Source organism: Bactrocera dorsalis, chromosome 5 (genome assembly GCF_023373825.1).
Source record: "Bactrocera dorsalis isolate Fly_Bdor chromosome 5, ASM2337382v1, whole genome shotgun sequence".
Taxonomy (NCBI): domain Eukaryota; kingdom Metazoa; phylum Arthropoda; class Insecta; order Diptera; family Tephritidae; genus Bactrocera; species Bactrocera dorsalis.
In genome coordinates, this window is record NC_064307.1 from 64,684,772 (window position 1) to 64,702,470 (window position 17,699).

The following is a 17,699-nucleotide window of genomic DNA, read 5'->3' on the forward strand; positions in this document are numbered from 1 at the left end:
TGTGGGCTTGCGGGCATTTAAATGTCTGAGTGTGTGTTGGTATGAGTCTGCGTCAGTATTTCGCCCAACGGCAACAGCGAAATACTCGACAAACACGCCATTTGCAATGCGATTAATGTTAATTTCACATTTATTTGTAGGCGATAATAATAGCAACAATAACAACAATCAGCTCCAGTAGTAGGGGTGTTTAAAGGTAGCCAGTGGCGGACACTCAAATGCGCTAGTTTGTATATTAATAATTGTGTGTGGGTTAAGCATTATAGTATATCATTAAACCAGGTGTCTTAGCGACTAATACACATGCACATGTACATACAAATACACACATATTTCAGCGCATACATAAATGCGGACATTAAACTTGCGGCGCACAATTCAATTTCACGCAGCTCAGCGGTGACTTAAAAACGATTGAAACAACAAAAATGATAAACATCTACTATTATAAGTATACACCTATATTTTATATAGATTTCTGAATGTATAGCAATGCAATTATGTGCCTTAATTATATGGATAAGAGTTGCCAAGCTTAATTGTGTGCGTAGTGGGCAAAAGTAACTGCGAAAATTATTAACATATTTTGCTCATAATCATTTTTTATGTGCTCATGCGGGGCTGTACGACAGCTGTTGGAAGAAAACACGAAAAAATATTAAATTCGGCTGCACCACCGCTATAATACCCATCACAAATAAAAAGGTTTATATACAAGAACTTGATTTTAATCGGTCGGTTTGTATGGCAGCTATATGTTATAGTGTTACGATCCGTAAAAAATTGGACTGATATTGTAGCATTGCTTTGGGTAATAGTCCATGTCAAATTTCGTGAAGATACCTCGTCAAATAAAAAAGTTTCCCATACAAAGACTTAATTTCGATCATTCAGTTTGTATGACAGCTATATGCTATAATGATCCGATTTGAATCATATCTTGTGAGGATATAGCGTTGATGTAAAAACTAATTTGTGCCAAATTTCGTGAAGATATCTTTTAAAGTAAAAAAGTTTCCCTTACAAAGACTTAATTTCGATCATTCAGTTTGTATGGCAGCTATATGCTATATTGAACCGAAATCGATCATTCCAACAAATAAGCAGTTTCTTGAGCGGAAAAGGACGTATGCAAAATTTCAGGTCAATATCTCCAAAATTGATAGACTATACGGACGCGTATATACGGACAAACAGGGGGATATGTCTAAATCGATTCAGATGATCATGCTGATCATTCATATATATATTTTATATGGACTCAGACGTTTCCTAATAAGTATTGTAGACTTTTTGGTAAACCTTATATATCCAATTCAGGGTATAAATATATACATACATATATTGTAGTACGTAGTTAACCACCTTTGCCTATGCGTGGGCGTTTTAGCGCTTTAGTTGTGTAATAACTTGAGAAATCAAACAGCACATGAATTATTTTAACGCTAATTGACTTTTATTCATTTTTTATTGCTGGTAATTTTCGTGTGATAATACTTTTAATGCTAAGTGTTACTAACATAATTATATGTATTGATTTCGATAGGAATAACTGCTGACATTTTTATACACTAACTGGATGATAGATAAACAGAAAACTTTAGAAGTCAATAAAACGTCGGGCGAGTCCAACAATTGAGTAATTTCAGTCGGCTGTTTACTTTAATTGTCTCAATTAGGTTTATGTCTTGAATAAGGTGTGACAATCGACTAAATGGACCTAATAGTTAGCGCTAACGCCTTAATTTTTTTTTAATTTGCAAATTGTTTACTTATATAAGTGAGTTAATTTATATGAATAGCTGACTTCAGTTAACTTAATTTGGTGTGGGTCACTAATAAGCTGTAGAACTCCAACTAGCTTCCATACATTTATTCTTATTATAAGGCTCTCTAGGAATTTATAACTTATATGCGTAAAGGAAGCGGTTGCAAAGCTTCAAGGCTTCTGAGAAGGAGCCGCTTTGGCGAAGGTTCTAATACTTGCTACTTCTCAGAGTACAAAATCTGATGTGTCGACAGAATATTGACGTGTGATGAAGGTTATCAACTCCGGCAAGGAGGATGGCAGCCAAAACTACATACTCCAAATTAACAAGTCGGCCAAGGATATACACATGTATTACATGAACGATTCGGAAAGATTGCGTGGGGCATAGGCAGCGTATACCTTTGACTCAAGAAGTGCAAGGGAGATAAGGAAGAGACAGAGCCTCAACCCGATCCCGTGAAGAAACCAGAACAAAAGAGTACAGATTCTTCAAGTAAATCTGCATAAAAGCAAAGTGGCATCTGTCGAAATCCTTCTCAATCAAAAGAGCATGCTACTCCTATCATCTTATTACATGCCTCATTATTGTGAAGCGCCAACCGTAGAACTTCTGAGGTTGGTGAATGTGACGGATAAAGCTAAATTACCTCTGGTGATAGGCGCAGACGCCAATGCGCACCACACAGTATGGTGGTAGTGGGGATAAAAATGAAAGAGGTGAGTCTTTACTTAACTTAATAATGACAAGTAACAAAGCTACAACCAATCCGGAGGAGTAACCAATATATATAATAATAAACCTCGAAGATCGCTCTTGATGTCACAATAGCAAAATAATCACCGTCGAGGGCTGGGAGATGCTTCTTACACCCTCTTTTCTGATCATAATTATGTATATCAAATTTCTAGTAAAATTTTCAGCCTTCCAGAAGTCCTTCAGAAGTCCTAGGAATACCAACTGGGATCTGTATAGGAAGATAGTAATAGAGAATTTAAGTAGACCAGAGAAATGTGACTCAATCTCTGAACTAAAGGAACGGACAGTCACACTCAATAACGTTCCAAAGAATTTATACGTTTTCTTGAGAACGTTATCGCGTTATTGCGAGCCCTCCAATACATGTAAAAGGTAGATCGGTAGAACAAGAAGCTCAGAAGAAGATCGCTCAGGCGTACTATCAAGGAACTCTTCAAACAAGTTAGGCTGGCTGATGAAGACGCCTGCAGGCGGGAATACAAAGATGTATTTAAGGAATATAAAAAAGAAATTCGTTCAGCCAAGAGGGAGTCGAGGAGGAGATTCTGCGGTAAGTTAGAAAAGACAACCGAGGAAGAAATATTTCTGTAGCGGTGCTAATTAATAATTCCCGAATGGATTCCGCGCTGCATTTTGAAGACTCTGGCAAGTTTACTAGTTTGACTGATTTGCCACGGGCTGAGTTGGATTAGAACTGATAGTGAAAATGAGATGTTTTACTTGAAGTCTTAAAGATTTTGTCTTGAAAAAATTAAAGAGAATTTGGGGTATAATGCTGTGATAACTGCTACAAGCCAAATAAATTGAAATCCTTTTTCTTTGTTCATACAAAAAGTCCGCCGCCAGTTAAATAAATGATTATCTGTGATGATAAAGCCAAAAAATAAATGTTAAGCTTGGTGAGAGCGGAAATACAACTGCAAAGCAAATTCCAGCGAAACAATGCAAGTAATCTAGCTACCTACAACGTATCAACCTACACATGTACATGTATAACGTACATCTCGGTGGGCACTCAAACGAAAGCACACCGGTACCTAAAGCACACCAACACTTGCCGAGCGGCATTTAGCTACACACTCAAGGCAACACAACGCCAAATCCACGTGATAAATGATGCACTGTGACACCTTCAAATGTCTACATATTTTTCAACTGTCCAAACGACAAGCGAAACCATGCCAAGCGGCTCGATGTAAACCCAAATCCGTTAGCCGCTAAAGCAGACATAAAGTCAAGTCAATTGCCGGAGGGCAGGGCACCCACGTACTAAGAGACTAAAGGAATGTCGGCATGGGCACGCATAGCACCGGCAGCCTAATGTAGTGGGTCAAGAGAGCAGCAGGAGATTTGGACATGCGCTAAGACGCTTAGTTGGATTTTTCGGAAATGGAATTCAGTTATAACAAGAAAAAGAGGAGCTTTAGCTAAAATAAAAAAGAAAAACGCACGAAATAATGTCAGCCGCGGCGTAGGAGCGAACAGCGCACTCGCTTAAGTAGGTTATACGCTTTGGTCACTGAGGTGAGAGCCGTTACTGGTGCCAATGACAGTCCGTCAGTCACTGTGCACGCGGTTCAATGCTTGCTCAGCCTTAGTCGCAGTCAGTTAGTCAGGCAGTCCATCACTTGCGCTGGCACTTCGCGCAGTCAATGGCGCGCGTGACAATTATTTTCAATTATTTACCGAGCGATGTTTTTTTTCTCATTCGTTTAATTTGTTGCTTTTGCTGGCTTTTGTTATTTTTGCGCTTCCTCCTCTTTTTTGTCTTCATTTTCTTTTTTCTTCATTTTCTTTTTTTCTCCTTTTTTTGGTGACATTGCGCTTACAAATTCTTATTGTCATTTTTATCGTGGTCATTTTTATGATTGCTCTTTGTATTGTTATGCTTTTATATTATTAGGATTGTTGTTGCTTTTATTTCCGTGCGCAATCTTCTTTTACTGTTATTTTTCTCCCTACTCTCTTTGCATTCCGTTTGTTTGTTGAACTGACCTTTTCGCCGAAATGTCATTGTTAATTCAACAAAACAAATGCCAGCGCTTTCCTTTGCGTTTGGTCTGCGCGCCTATGTCTAGGCTACGTTTTCACATTATTTCATTAATTTTGTTAATACATACATATATTTTTGCTTTTTACTTTGGTCCATTTCGCTCTTTTGTAAATCCGTTTGGTCCGTCTGTTATTTGTTTTGGCTTTCCGTCGTCGATTAGCACTTTCCGCTGTGAGGATGGCCACTGCCAGCCGGAAATTTTATGTCATTTCGAGAAGGAAGTGCAAGCCTGCGATGTAGGAAGAGAAAACTGCGCGGTATAGGTTACTTATAGGTTACTATCATAGCGGAAATTATCTCCAAAGAATGGATGTCTACTACTGACGTCAGCTCTGATTCTTCTCGTAACAAATTACAGTTTTATCTTAATTTCTCAGCGATTTTGTTCGTCCATGTGATTGAAACTGTGAATCTACCACCTCATAAACTCAAGTATACTCAGCTTCAGAGAACCAGATATTTCTTTTAAGTTTTCATATAGCCAGGCTCTCAGTGATAACCTTGTTTATAGCTCATATGAAAAGGTAAGAAATAAGACTATTGATTCTAAGTAAAACCGACTGTAAATAGTTCTCAAGAACTTCGTCCTGTACTCAATTCATCAAGTCACATTTCTTCAGCGAAAAATGTTTCTTAATGTTGGCAAATATTGGAAGACTATTCGGAGATCAAATATTAAAGAAAAGTTCTAGAGCAATTTCTCAATAATGCAAAGTTGAGAATCTCACCAGATGCTGTAGAAGCTGTTAGGAAGAAAATTTGGTAAAAGCATTTCAGCCATTCCTTCTTGATTGTCCCGCCCTTGCGAAATCAAGGCTTAAGCAACTGTATACCCACACTTTCAAAGATCTCGGTGAGTACTTGACAACGGAAATAGAATAGTTTTGTATTGGCCTAAAGGCGCTTTGCCGATTTATAAAACCTTATTTCAGGAGTTCTTTTTCTGTCTTCAAAAAAGACTTTAAAGAGTAGTCCAAGTACGATCCTTTTCTGAAAGATCAGCCATTGAATCAGCTAATCTATAATACATATATATATATTCTCTACAAAAATAACTTATTTAATACAAGATTGTTCGTAAGTGCTCCCCCCAATCCTATTATGCTATTATGCTAGTTTTTTTTTTTATTTATGTCAGTTGTTTGTTCGATTCGGCATAGTAAAAAATTTTATCTCAAGGCATCAGATGTCTCTATAGCGTAAAGTAGAGTCATGAGACCTCAGCATCAAGCCTATAATTTCGAGTTGATTCTCAAGTAACAACAGGTGTATACCATATGTTCATATATTAATAAAATAATGGAGGGAGAGGGAGAGAGGGGACAACCTTGTTAAGAAAATTAGAAAGTAGGCGAAGTATGTTTTTGCAATGTTCTTCTTTCAAACCAGAAAAGCTTTATTAAACAATTATTAGTGGAACTTTTAGGCATGTAGGTATATTCTTTCCAGGTTCAAGATTCCTTTAACAGTGTGAACTTTGAACCCTTAGGAGGTTACAGACACGTTTAGTGACTGTTAAACTGGTCGAAGTATCTCAAGTGAAGATACACTTGAAAATCATAATTTTCAAATCATCAGTGGAACCTTCAGTTGCATGAGCATACTTTCAAGACTCAATATTCGTTCATTCTTTCCCACGCTTACATGTTGGAAACCCGTTTAGTGACTATTAAACTGGTCGAAGTCTCTTAAGTAAAGATAAACTTGAAAATTTATTTATTTCCAAAACCTCTATATTCCTGCAGGGTCAGAGACTTAACCAACACATGCAAATAAAGTCTCTTATATACATATACATTGTGAGAACGTGTATGTGTATGCTCATATAATTACGCTTAAATAAATAAATGTGTAATTCTCCTCCCAAAGCATACTGCTGGCGTGAAATTATTCACCAGCCCATGCTTGCGCCAAGCTTTTTGGCGGATCTCAGTGTTGACTTTGCTGCGAGACACCAGCTGGTTAAATAATACTCACGAAAGGCGCATGATAGACGACTTTAAGAGCGCACATGAAAATGTTATTACCGAGAAAATTTAATATTTGAGTGCCGAAAAGTGCAGGATTTTCGTGAGATTATTATGATATTACAGCAGTAATTGAAGATTACAAGCCTTTCGATGCTGTTGTTTGTAGTTGTTACACACTTTCTACATTTCGTAGAATTTAATTACGGAATTTTGTAAAATTTTGGAGGGTTTCATTAGAGGGAATGATGAAGAAATTTAAAGCAAGACTGTTTGTGGTGGAATGAAAGAACTACCACCACCGAAAAAGTGGAGTCTGCCGAAAGCAGAGTATGCACGGAGAATGGAGATACGCTGGAACGTTATCGTTGCAAAGTCCCAACCTTCAACAGTTTGAGATGGGACATATTCCACTGCTTCCAATGCTCTAACTTAAGAGACATTGGGCAGCTGGGGTGGAATATGATTGGATTTTTTACTAAATCCACTGAGTTGCTATATAAAACTTTATTTAGTTACCACCCGAGATCAGAATGGGCCTAATGATGGCTCAAGTGCGGACGCCTGCGATCTGACCCTCACATGTCTCTCTTTTTCGACCAAACAACCAACCATTTGATTTTAGGAAAATCTGTTATAAACTATTAAATTACAAAAGAATAAGAGGGAGAGAGAGACCGATTTGAAAACGAATACTTTACCGATAAAACAAGAGCGAGGTTGAAAAAATGAGAGAAAAAACAAGATAGAGAGAGAGACAGAGATTTGAAAATGGATACTTCACCAATAGAACAAGAGCGAAAAGGAAAAAGAGAGGGGAAAATTAACAGAGAGCAAGAGAGACAGAGATGTGAAAACGGATATTTCACCAACAGCACAAGAGCGAAATAGAGAAAGAGAGAGCGATTTCAAAAAGGGTACTGAGTAATAAATGCATGGAAAAGTCATCTGTGCTCTTTAAATCGTTGTGCATTTTTGTACTATATGAAAGCTTAATATTACTGCTTGGAAACTGAGTTCTGAAAGTACAGAGAGTCTATTTTCAAAGCAAAACTAATGCTCATGTCAGTAAAATTTCGTCTATTTTGGAACCAATAGATAGATATAAGAACACACTCCTATATGGAGTGCCTTCTAGATGAATAAAATAACAGAAGCGTTTTATGTGTCGTGCTGGAGCATGAACACTGGAGTAGGTCAAGTGTTTCGAGAAAAGAGTGCTGAAGAATTGTTTGGCCTTTTAGGCTGACAACGATGAGTTTTGAGAATAACAAGATAACATTCTAAAGGTTGAAAAAGTGGTGTAATATCTACGGGCAATGCTTTAGTATTAAAATTTTTATTGGATAGGAATTTTTGGTCTGACTTGGCAATGCTTGTTCGTTGCTAGCTCAGCAGAAATGGTATACAAGATAACAAATGTATCCCAGGAAAAAGTGGAAAAATCTGATTTGATGAAATTTTATATATTTCCAGCTAAAAATCTAAACATTCGAATACTTTATGGAATATGAAAATTTTAAAATTGACTTAAAAAAACTGTTTCAAGTTGCTTTGAACGAAGCAGCCATAAAAGGTCTCAAGAGCTCACCAAACCATTCGAAGTATAAAAAATTTAAAGATGAAAACCAATCGAAAAAAAATATAAACAGACCGGCAAGAAATTGAGCGCAAACAATAAATAACTGCAGCCAGTTTACAGCTATTCAATTTGTAAAATATTTACACAGCACTTTATGGCATGCCAGAAAACAAAAGACGCAACAACAGCAAACACAAATGTGTCAATAAAATATATTTTATGTTATCATATTATTTTCCCTTCCAAGCGAAAATTAAACGAAACTCACATAAAAAAGAAAAACATTTTATAGCAAATATACAAACTCTGTGTGCCAAGCAAAACAAACTTAAGCGTTTTATGGCAAAGGGAAATTTCGCAAAAATATCAATAAACAAGTAAGAGCTAGAAAAGACCGATATGTGGCACAAAAAAGTATAACCTTTTAAGGAATTTAAGGCATAAATGAATAAATTATTGCGTAAAGGGAATATTTGGTTTTATAGCGTAAAGTATTTCATGGCAAAATTGATAAAAGTAAGGGAAAAATTTATATTTATACATATATATGTACATTTATATATATACATATATATATCATATGTATAATATACTATATATACTTTTATCTGTACTGCAATGCAGTCTAACAAAGAGTTGTCTGTTATGACAACAATGTAACGGCTAAATGAAATACGCGCACTTTGTCGTGCGCCATAAAGTATGCTACTCTTTCCTTTTTTCAGCCGATTTTATTGTGTTTCGCATTACACATTTCACTTTGCTGTCTTCTTTCTACAGCGACTTAAAAATGCAATGCATAACAAAGAAACTTATGTAACGAAATTCAAAGGAAGATATTTGAGTGCATAACATTGGAGAACCTATACACGTATATCCATATATATTGTATATGTAAATAGTATACATATGTTGCAAGTGTAAAATTAAAGCCGTCAAAGAGAGCTTAAATCATAAAGCCTCTTTAAAATAAATAAAACTGAAGAAAAAAGTAGTTAAAAGAAAAATAGTGTAACTCTTATAAGTAAAGGGGGAGAACTTATACAAAGCAGAGAATCTAATTTCTACCAATGACGGTTAGAAGTACCTTATATGAGTAGAGATGCAACTCAGCATATCATAGCTCATTAAAGTGGCATAACCACTTGCGATTATAATCTTTTTGAATGTAATAGTATATGAGATTTATACCAGTTGGTTGTTCGATTCACCACTCATATAATAATGTCCTGTTAGTCCACTGCATAGCCTATTTTATCCATGCGAGGACCATGAGGACCAAAGACCTGAATTTAGCGAAATTTAAGAAACCGTTCACCTCAAATGAGTATTCAAACCCTAACCATTTGTCTTTCATGTTTTAATATCTAAGTGTTTGTGGTGCTCGTGCAGCGGAATGTTTTCTGAGAAAGATATTAAAAAAAGGTCTCATCTGATTGTACCAGTAGTGGTCACAAGCCATTTATCTGAGTAAAAATATCAGTGAGTATGTATATAGCTCATTAAAGAGACATAACTGCTGGCTATGCTACTATTATTTGATTATACCACTATATGAGACTTATACCAGTTGGTTTTTCGATTCGCTACTTATCAAAGCTTAGTGTGTACCTGACTGTTATACTACTAATATTTAGTTAGTTATACCAGTATATGAGATTTATACCAGTTGGTTGTTCGATTCGTTACTTATAAAAACTTGGTGTGTAACTGCTTGCTATACTACTACTATTTGATTATACCAGTATATGAGACTTATACCAGTTGGTTGTTCGATTCGTTACTTATAAAAACTGGGTGTGTAACTGCTTGCTATACTACTACTATTTGATTATAACAGTATATGAGGTTTATACCAGTTGGTTGCTCGATTCGCTATTTATCAAAGCCCGGTGTGTCGAAGCCAGTCAAACATGTACAGAATATATGATAAATGAACGATAGACAAAAAATGAAGCTTAAGAGTAATTGTTAGTTGGTCTAATAAGAATGTTTTTCAGATTTAGTAAATGTTCATCGCGAAAATAATATTGAAAAATTTTTCGAATAATCATTAGAATAATAGGTTTTGCTTACTTGTACGCAAAATTTAAACCAAAAACTCTCAACCCCAATATTTACACAAACCTTTAAATTAAAGTTTGCGCCCGAAACCATAAAATCCATAACAATAACTAAATGGAATACCATTATTCTTGTATTTTTGCGAAATTAAATTTCAAATGAAATAAATACAATTTATGCAGACGTCCTTCATACGACAAGGCACAGCGCAGACGACGAGCACAAAGCGAGCAAATTATGTTTCCAACAGCTGTCAGTTGCTTTGTTCCAGAAGGACGCCAAAGTAAATACGGGCGAAGTGCATGGGAATATGAAATGAAATATACAGAAACGAATAACTGGCACAGACAAAATGAGAGAGAATTTAAATTCGGTATGAAAAAATGTTGTTTTTGTTAGGTTTGGTAGCTCAAGAAGAGTTAAAAGGGAGCAAGTAGTTACCGTAGTGGTATTTTCCGTATGAAAATACTTTTTTTTTGCTATCGGCTTTAATAAATTAGATACCAATTTCGGTTAGTTCTAATACATAAGAAAATTCCAAATAGATATAAGGCAAAAGTTAGTGAACAAAATATTTAATACATTTTGTGTTTTAAGCTATTTAAATACAATGAAATGATGGTTTTTAGGGCCTAATATATTTATTTTAATCAATCAATATATATTATATAACAAATCAGTAAGGACATAAGTACTTGAGTAAACAATGAAAGACAGCGATACACAAAATGTAAGATACGTGGTTCTGAGTGGAAAACAGAGTTCTCATTGGGTATCTTCTAATTCGAGCTCACTCACATAATCGCACTTCTTCTCATGTCGACTTTATCCTTTATCAGAACTATAATATATCCTACTGACCCCAAAATCACATAACGAAGATACTTTTTCTGAGAAGAGCAACTTCATGTTTGAATATTGTGTGAATTTTATGGCACATTTTTTGGAAATTTGCATATTGCGCTCTTTTTCGTTCACACTCAAAGTCAAGCATGAACTTCTCCAAAGGTTTATGAAAAAATTTATTGAAGACAAGTTTTACTCTCATAAATATAATTTTACTACAAGTGAAACTCAGTGAATTCTATTCGCCAATTGATGGAGCAGACGTTTCATTGTCCGACCAAGAAGAAGTTCGAATAGCAATTACATGTTTGGTGAACAACAAAACGATCGGGCGATGAATAGCCGGCCGAGCTATTCGAATGTGTCATGGAAAGAACAGGGAAGGAGTATGCATCAGTTTCTTTAAAGAATATGACAGCATGCTCAAGATTGGAGTTTAAGTGTGCTGTGCCCAATGCTCAAAACGGGAGACTCTACTACCCTACCCTACTCAAAATCGGATATAAGGTTCTATCAATCATACTGTGTGAAAAATTAAATTCCACCATCTAGAAATTGATAGGGCCTTATCAGTGTAGCAGTGTGTGAGATATATCTTCTTGAAGGCCATGCTTCGAAGCTTTATACTTTCGCATCAAATTCATGCTTTAAATTACTTTCAAATTCATTGCCCAACACGCTGCACAATTTTCACTTTACTTACGCACAGATTTTGTTGTTTTTGCGCGAATTCAATAAAGAATATTATAAAATTTATTACATTTTCTTGTTGACACCTGCATGAATGTTTAAGCATCCAGACCCCGCCACACCCTCTAGTATACGCGCCGCTCTTCATAAAGCCGCTTCCTCGAAATGCCTGCTATCAAGCCTTTAAAGCGGCTTTGTCTGCCTTTACTTTGCCTGTGTTTATCTTTACTGTAGTTTTGGCATCCTTTCAATTGCTTCGTCTTTCAACGGGAAAAGCGAGCCTCTTACAATTTTGCCCTACAACTTTCCTTTCGTTTCTTACTTCCGATGTCTTTTGATCCTTTTGTTGCTTTGGTTTTCATTTTTCGCCTGTACTTTGGTCTTTGTGCTTTGCATTCATTATTTACATATTTATGGTATTTGCATAAGCGGCTTCCAAACACGCACAGACACACAACTACATCTACTTATTACATGGCACACACTCACACTTACATGCACACACACGCACACGCAGGTATACTAACCTAAATTGCGTACGGAAAGACGCCTCAATTATTTGCACAGCCGAGTACAATGCGAGAAGGTCCTGCGAAAGCAACAATCAGCAGCTTTACAACAACTTCAACGCTGCCTTGCGTATTTTTCACTTTATTTTTATCAGCATTTTCTATTTATCTTTATTTATTCCGCACGTTACTAAGTTCCCGTTCTTTGTCGGCGCTCATAATCTCATGGAATTTAGTGAGGTGAGTGTTGGCAGAATAAAAATAATAATAATAACAACAAGGAAAAGCAACCTAATCTGGTATTATTAATTCATACAAATTTGTTGTGTTAGAATTTACGCCAAGCATTCGCTGAAATCTGGGTTTATGCGAAATTTTTGATTAGATATATTGGCTTAAGGAAGAAAGAGAAGAAATGCTTTGATGAGATTTGACGTAGTAATTTGATTTAATATATAAATATATTCATTTATGTATATACATTTCCTGGAAATTTCCTCGTGATATTTTCCTTAATTTTATTGAAAAAACTTTAATTTCGAGTGGCCATTTGTTCACTTCTTCAACGATTACACGTCCTTCTTAAACGTCGCCATCCCAACGCGGGTGATTTTAATTCTAAAAGACCTGCAAACGCTCTACGAATATCTCCAACGGGTCGACCCTCTGGAGCATGTTTCTCCAACAAAACTTTAACATCGAGCCCTCCAACCGACCTATCACACCTCAAATCCCAGGTTCTAAGCAAGGTCCTTAGATTTATTTCTCACGAAAAACGTGAACTTCAACAGAAACCTCTGTACTCTCCCGAAGCTCAGTTAAGACCACTCCCCGGTCTAGGTAGACGCCCAAATTGCCCCCTAGCTTCTCCTCGGTTAGAAACCAAAATCGCCTTCCTTCAACTGAAGTTCATGCGGAAAACCTCCGTCTTCACTCGCACCCCAATCTACTTTATTGGTATGGTGGTCGCAGGTCTGACTGAGAGCATCCAAAGGTCGTTGAGTTCAGCCACCTCCTCAAAACAACTAGCCCAAAAACCCTCTTCCCACGTATCCGTACACTAATCGCCAGGAAAAACCAAGATTTTGGTAAAAGCTCAGATTTCCGCGGCTACGCCAAGCCTTAAATTCTATCCAAATGGATTTAAAGGTTCTCTTTCTTCAGAAAGCTTTGAAAATTTCAACTCCTTCATTGCTGAAGCCGAACAGTGCCCTAAAAGTTGCAGGAAGGTTACCAAAGCCTTACAAAATCGCAAACTCGATCTCTCTGTCCTAATTTTGGACGGGGCCTCTTACCCATATGACAAGGATAGAACCTCGTCTTCGCTCAGTCGCTTAAAAACCAATGCTCTACCATCCCAAGCCTGGAAAAATCTTCTTTTTATGAAAAAGTTTCCGGGACAAACCATTCCAGACGGGCAAGTTTCGCCCCACCTCTCCCAAGGAAGTCTCTGAGGCCATCCGCTGTCTCAACCGAAAATCACCAGGCTATAACGGCATTGCTAAATTCTCCTCGTGAACACCTTGCCGCAGTATGCAGCATCATAAACGCCATGACATATTTCCATTATTTTATCCCAGCCTGCAAAGCCGCCACTGTCGTCTTTCTTCCCAAACCGGGTAAAGTCCTAAGCGACTCGGAAAATCATTGCCCCATCAGTCTTCTTTGCCAGCAAAGTAGCTGAAAGCATGATCCCCGGTTTTGAGAAGTTCGTTACGTAAGAGAAGATTCTCCCCGAACTTCTACATGGGTTCCAGAAGAAACACGTTACCGCGCATCAACTACGACGGGTCGACGTTTTCCTATACTCTTGCTTGACTGCAAGCAAGCATTCGATCGGCATGGCATTATGGACACGATACGCGGATGATGTCGCTTTCCTGTACGCCTATCGTACTACGAGTATCCTATCGTATACTCGTATTAACTACTAACTATTAACTATCAAAACAACCAAATCAGAAGCAATTTTCTTTTCACGGCGAGCGAAAAGGCCGCTAAAAATCTTTCTAAATAGGTTCCCCAGCAAATAGAGGCCTTACGGGCCTTCCCCAAGCACCAAAAAGCGAGCATTCAGCGCTATCATTAGAAGCATCTGCTGATACGTCATCCCCATTTGAGGTTTTGCCTCACCCTGACAACTTTCGCCGCTTTAAGACGCATGTATGTGGTCTACTACGATCAGCACTGAACTTCCCCTGCTATGTTAGATACAAATAGATCCTAACGCAAACGACATGAATTTTTTTCGTTCACACTCAAGGTCGAGAATGAACTTCTCAAACGGTTTACGAAAAAATTTATTAAAAAGAGAATTTCTCTCGAAAAATGCTCTCACTGTGATTTGGTAGGCTATTTTCATACATCTCTCCTCATTGTCATATATTCACTTATTTTATAAATGCCATATTTAAATTATATATTATTAAACCACTTTAAATAAGGAAATGTGCTCTAAATATTTGTCTTATTTACAATTCGAAAGAAAGTTACTACTTATGTACATAGAGAAAAAGTTTTTTTTTCCCACCCCGTCATATCGACTAAATACTATAACACTACTTGACAATAATATCCTTGCAGGGAGAGCAGACATTCTAAGATAAAACAAAAATAGTCTCTTCTCGACTCCCCGCACATTATTCGTTACACTTTTGCCTGAAGTCTGTCTCAGCGAGTGTCAATAAACAAGAGGTGTGACCTTAAGCAATAATAATATTTTGTTGCTCTCTATTTTTATTGACATCTTCTATGAGCAAATTCATTCGATTATCTTTGTTTACACTGCCAATGGCATCAGTCAATGTGCTTTCAAGCCAACATATGTATGTACGTATATTTTCGATAATGTAGACGAAATTTATTTACCGAAGTGTATTAGCCGAAAGGCAGTTAAGCGTAGATAAGTGTGTGACATATGTATAAACATAATGGAGATGTAATATAAATTTGCGTTCATATGACTTTTGTGATGACAATTGAAAAAAATATATGTAAGATTATGCTTTTACTAGCGCATGGCTCAAGGTTATTGCGTAGAATTTCGATATTATTTATAGAAAGTAATGAAAAAGGTCACTCACCTGTGTTTCCTTAACGCTCTGCGCTTCCTTCGCAATTTTTTATATGTGAATGTGGTGCTCGGCGAAATTGTGTAATCTTCATCGAATTCCATTTCGATTTTGATCAGGTTTTGTAAATTTAACTGGCAGTCCTGGAAGCAAAGAAAAACAAAAATTTTTTAAAGGGTTTAGCAAAAGGCAAAAAATCTCTAAACTTCATCATGCTTTTTTACAAGTATAGGCTTTTGGTTTAATAATGTTCAGGGGACCTTAAGCGGCATCCTACACTGTCCGTAGTAGATCAACTGCAGATATTGAGCATTCTTCCAAATACTTTGTGCCAAGAGTTACATATCAGTAACGCCTTGAAAAAAAATAATCTAAAAATCAACACCCATTTCCCCTGAAAAGAGTGAGTCTTAGAAGCATCTAAGAAACAATTAAAATTACTCCTCTAATATTAGGAAATAATCGACTCCCTTTCATCTCTTTACGTCAGCGAACAACGTGGATTATCTTGACCCCATTCCATTAAACTTACATAATGAGTGATATCAATTTGTGCTTTCAATTAAACTCAGTAGCGGCAAATGAGCTTTAAAGCTCACAACATACAATGATATGTACTTCAAGGTAATGCCAGCTCTCAATATTTTCGTAATTCTAAAATCGGATTTAAAAATGTTTTTATCTGTTTTTACAACTACATGTAATGGTGCGCATTAGGGGTGTTCTTAATATTTTAATTTGTTTTAGTTTTCATAACAAAGTTTTGTTCAATTAAAAATAGTTATTATGTTATCAAGTATTGAACCTAGAAATGTTAATTTTGACAAATAGCAACTTGTTGAATTATAGTTGTATACATTCTACATTAGGGAGGTTCTTAATAAGTAATTTTTCAACCTAAATTTTTTCATGACTTCCATATTTAAAAAAATCGCTACTGTATCGATATTACAGGCCTTAAACATTCCAATTTTGAAAAATATCGCCTTATTGATTTTCAGTTGTATATATTAGGGATGTTCATAATTTTTTTTTTATAATCTAATAACTTGGTCCATGTCTAAAAATTCTCATTTTGAAATATAATCGACTTGTTGAAATGTGATTGTATACATACATTAGGGACGTTCTTAAAATTTAATTTTTCAACAATTTTTTTTTCGGGACATGTAACGAGTATTGGCCCTAAAGATTCCAATTTTGGAAAATATCGACTTTTTGATATGCAGTTGTATACATTCGGGTGGTTCTAAAAAATGTTGCCCGTGATATCCATGTCTAAGAAAAATCGGTGGTCATAACGATTATTTTCCTAAAAAATTAAAATATTGAAAAAAAAAATATAAAAATATCGAGTTGTTGATATGTTGTTGTATACATTAGGGGTATTTTTATTTTTTTTTAATGACTTGGTCCATAACATCCATGCCTAAAAAGCAGCGATTGTGATATCGGTTATTGATCATAAAAATTATAATTTTGAAAAATATCGACTTGGTTATATACATTAGGGCTGTTCTTAATATTTTCTTTTTCAACCATAATATTTGTCCATCACAACCTTGCCCAAAAATTGGTTATGGTAGTGATTATTGTCTTTAAAAATTCAAATTTTGAAAAATATTGACATAATAGCATAAAGTTATATACATTAGGGGTGTTCATAAAATTAAATTTTAAATCGACCGCTTTTTTCCTTGACATTCGCGATTAAAAAAATCGTTTATGGCACGATTGTTGTTCTTAAAAAGTCGAATTTTGAAAAATATATATATGTATATTTTTTAATAAAAAATCTCATTTATTAAAAATATATTAGAACCACCTTAATGTATTCATATACATATATGTCACAAATAAGCTCTTGAAGTTTATAGCGCAGATTTGCAATCGATTTTGTGTCAGCATAAAAGCGCAAAAACAACAAATTGTTGTAATGCACTAACAAAAGCAACATTACATGCGCTAAAACAAGCGAGCCAAGTCAGCCAGTTCACCGCAAACCATAGATAGACCGCACAAAACCAGCTTTGATGATGATGCTGCTGTTGCTGCCGCTATTGCTGCTGATTTTGCTGAATTATCGGCAGACCAACAACAACATGCACAGGTACAAACACACATGACGAGCGCATAAACTGATAAATTGATAGCCCTCTACAACGAGTGTGTGACTTTCTGGCATGATGGTGTGGGGCAAAGTGTGTGTGTGTATACTATCGCTTGAAGTTGTTGCATTAATTCAGCGAACTGTACATTATTGCATTTCTAATTTCACCGCACACACACTCACATACACACGCACACATACTTTCAACTCGGGCACATCCTTTGACATCAGCCTTTTGAAAATGCACAAATGAAAATGTGATTTCAGCCAAATGAGAAC

At 36.1% G+C, this 17,699-nt stretch overlaps 1 protein-coding gene across 1 annotated transcript in view; it reads right to left on the minus strand.

Annotated features, from left to right (window-relative positions):
• The window catches only part of LOC105227887 (cysteine-rich motor neuron 1 protein), a 232,519-nt gene that overhangs the window by 21,230 nt on the left and 193,590 nt on the right, over positions 1–17,699 (minus strand). Inside the window, exon 7 of the mRNA XM_049457836.1 lies at positions 15,323–15,453. Coding sequence (XP_049313793.1) covers positions 15,323–15,453 — 131 coding nt within the window. The remainder of the gene's footprint in view (positions 1–15,322; positions 15,454–17,699) is intronic.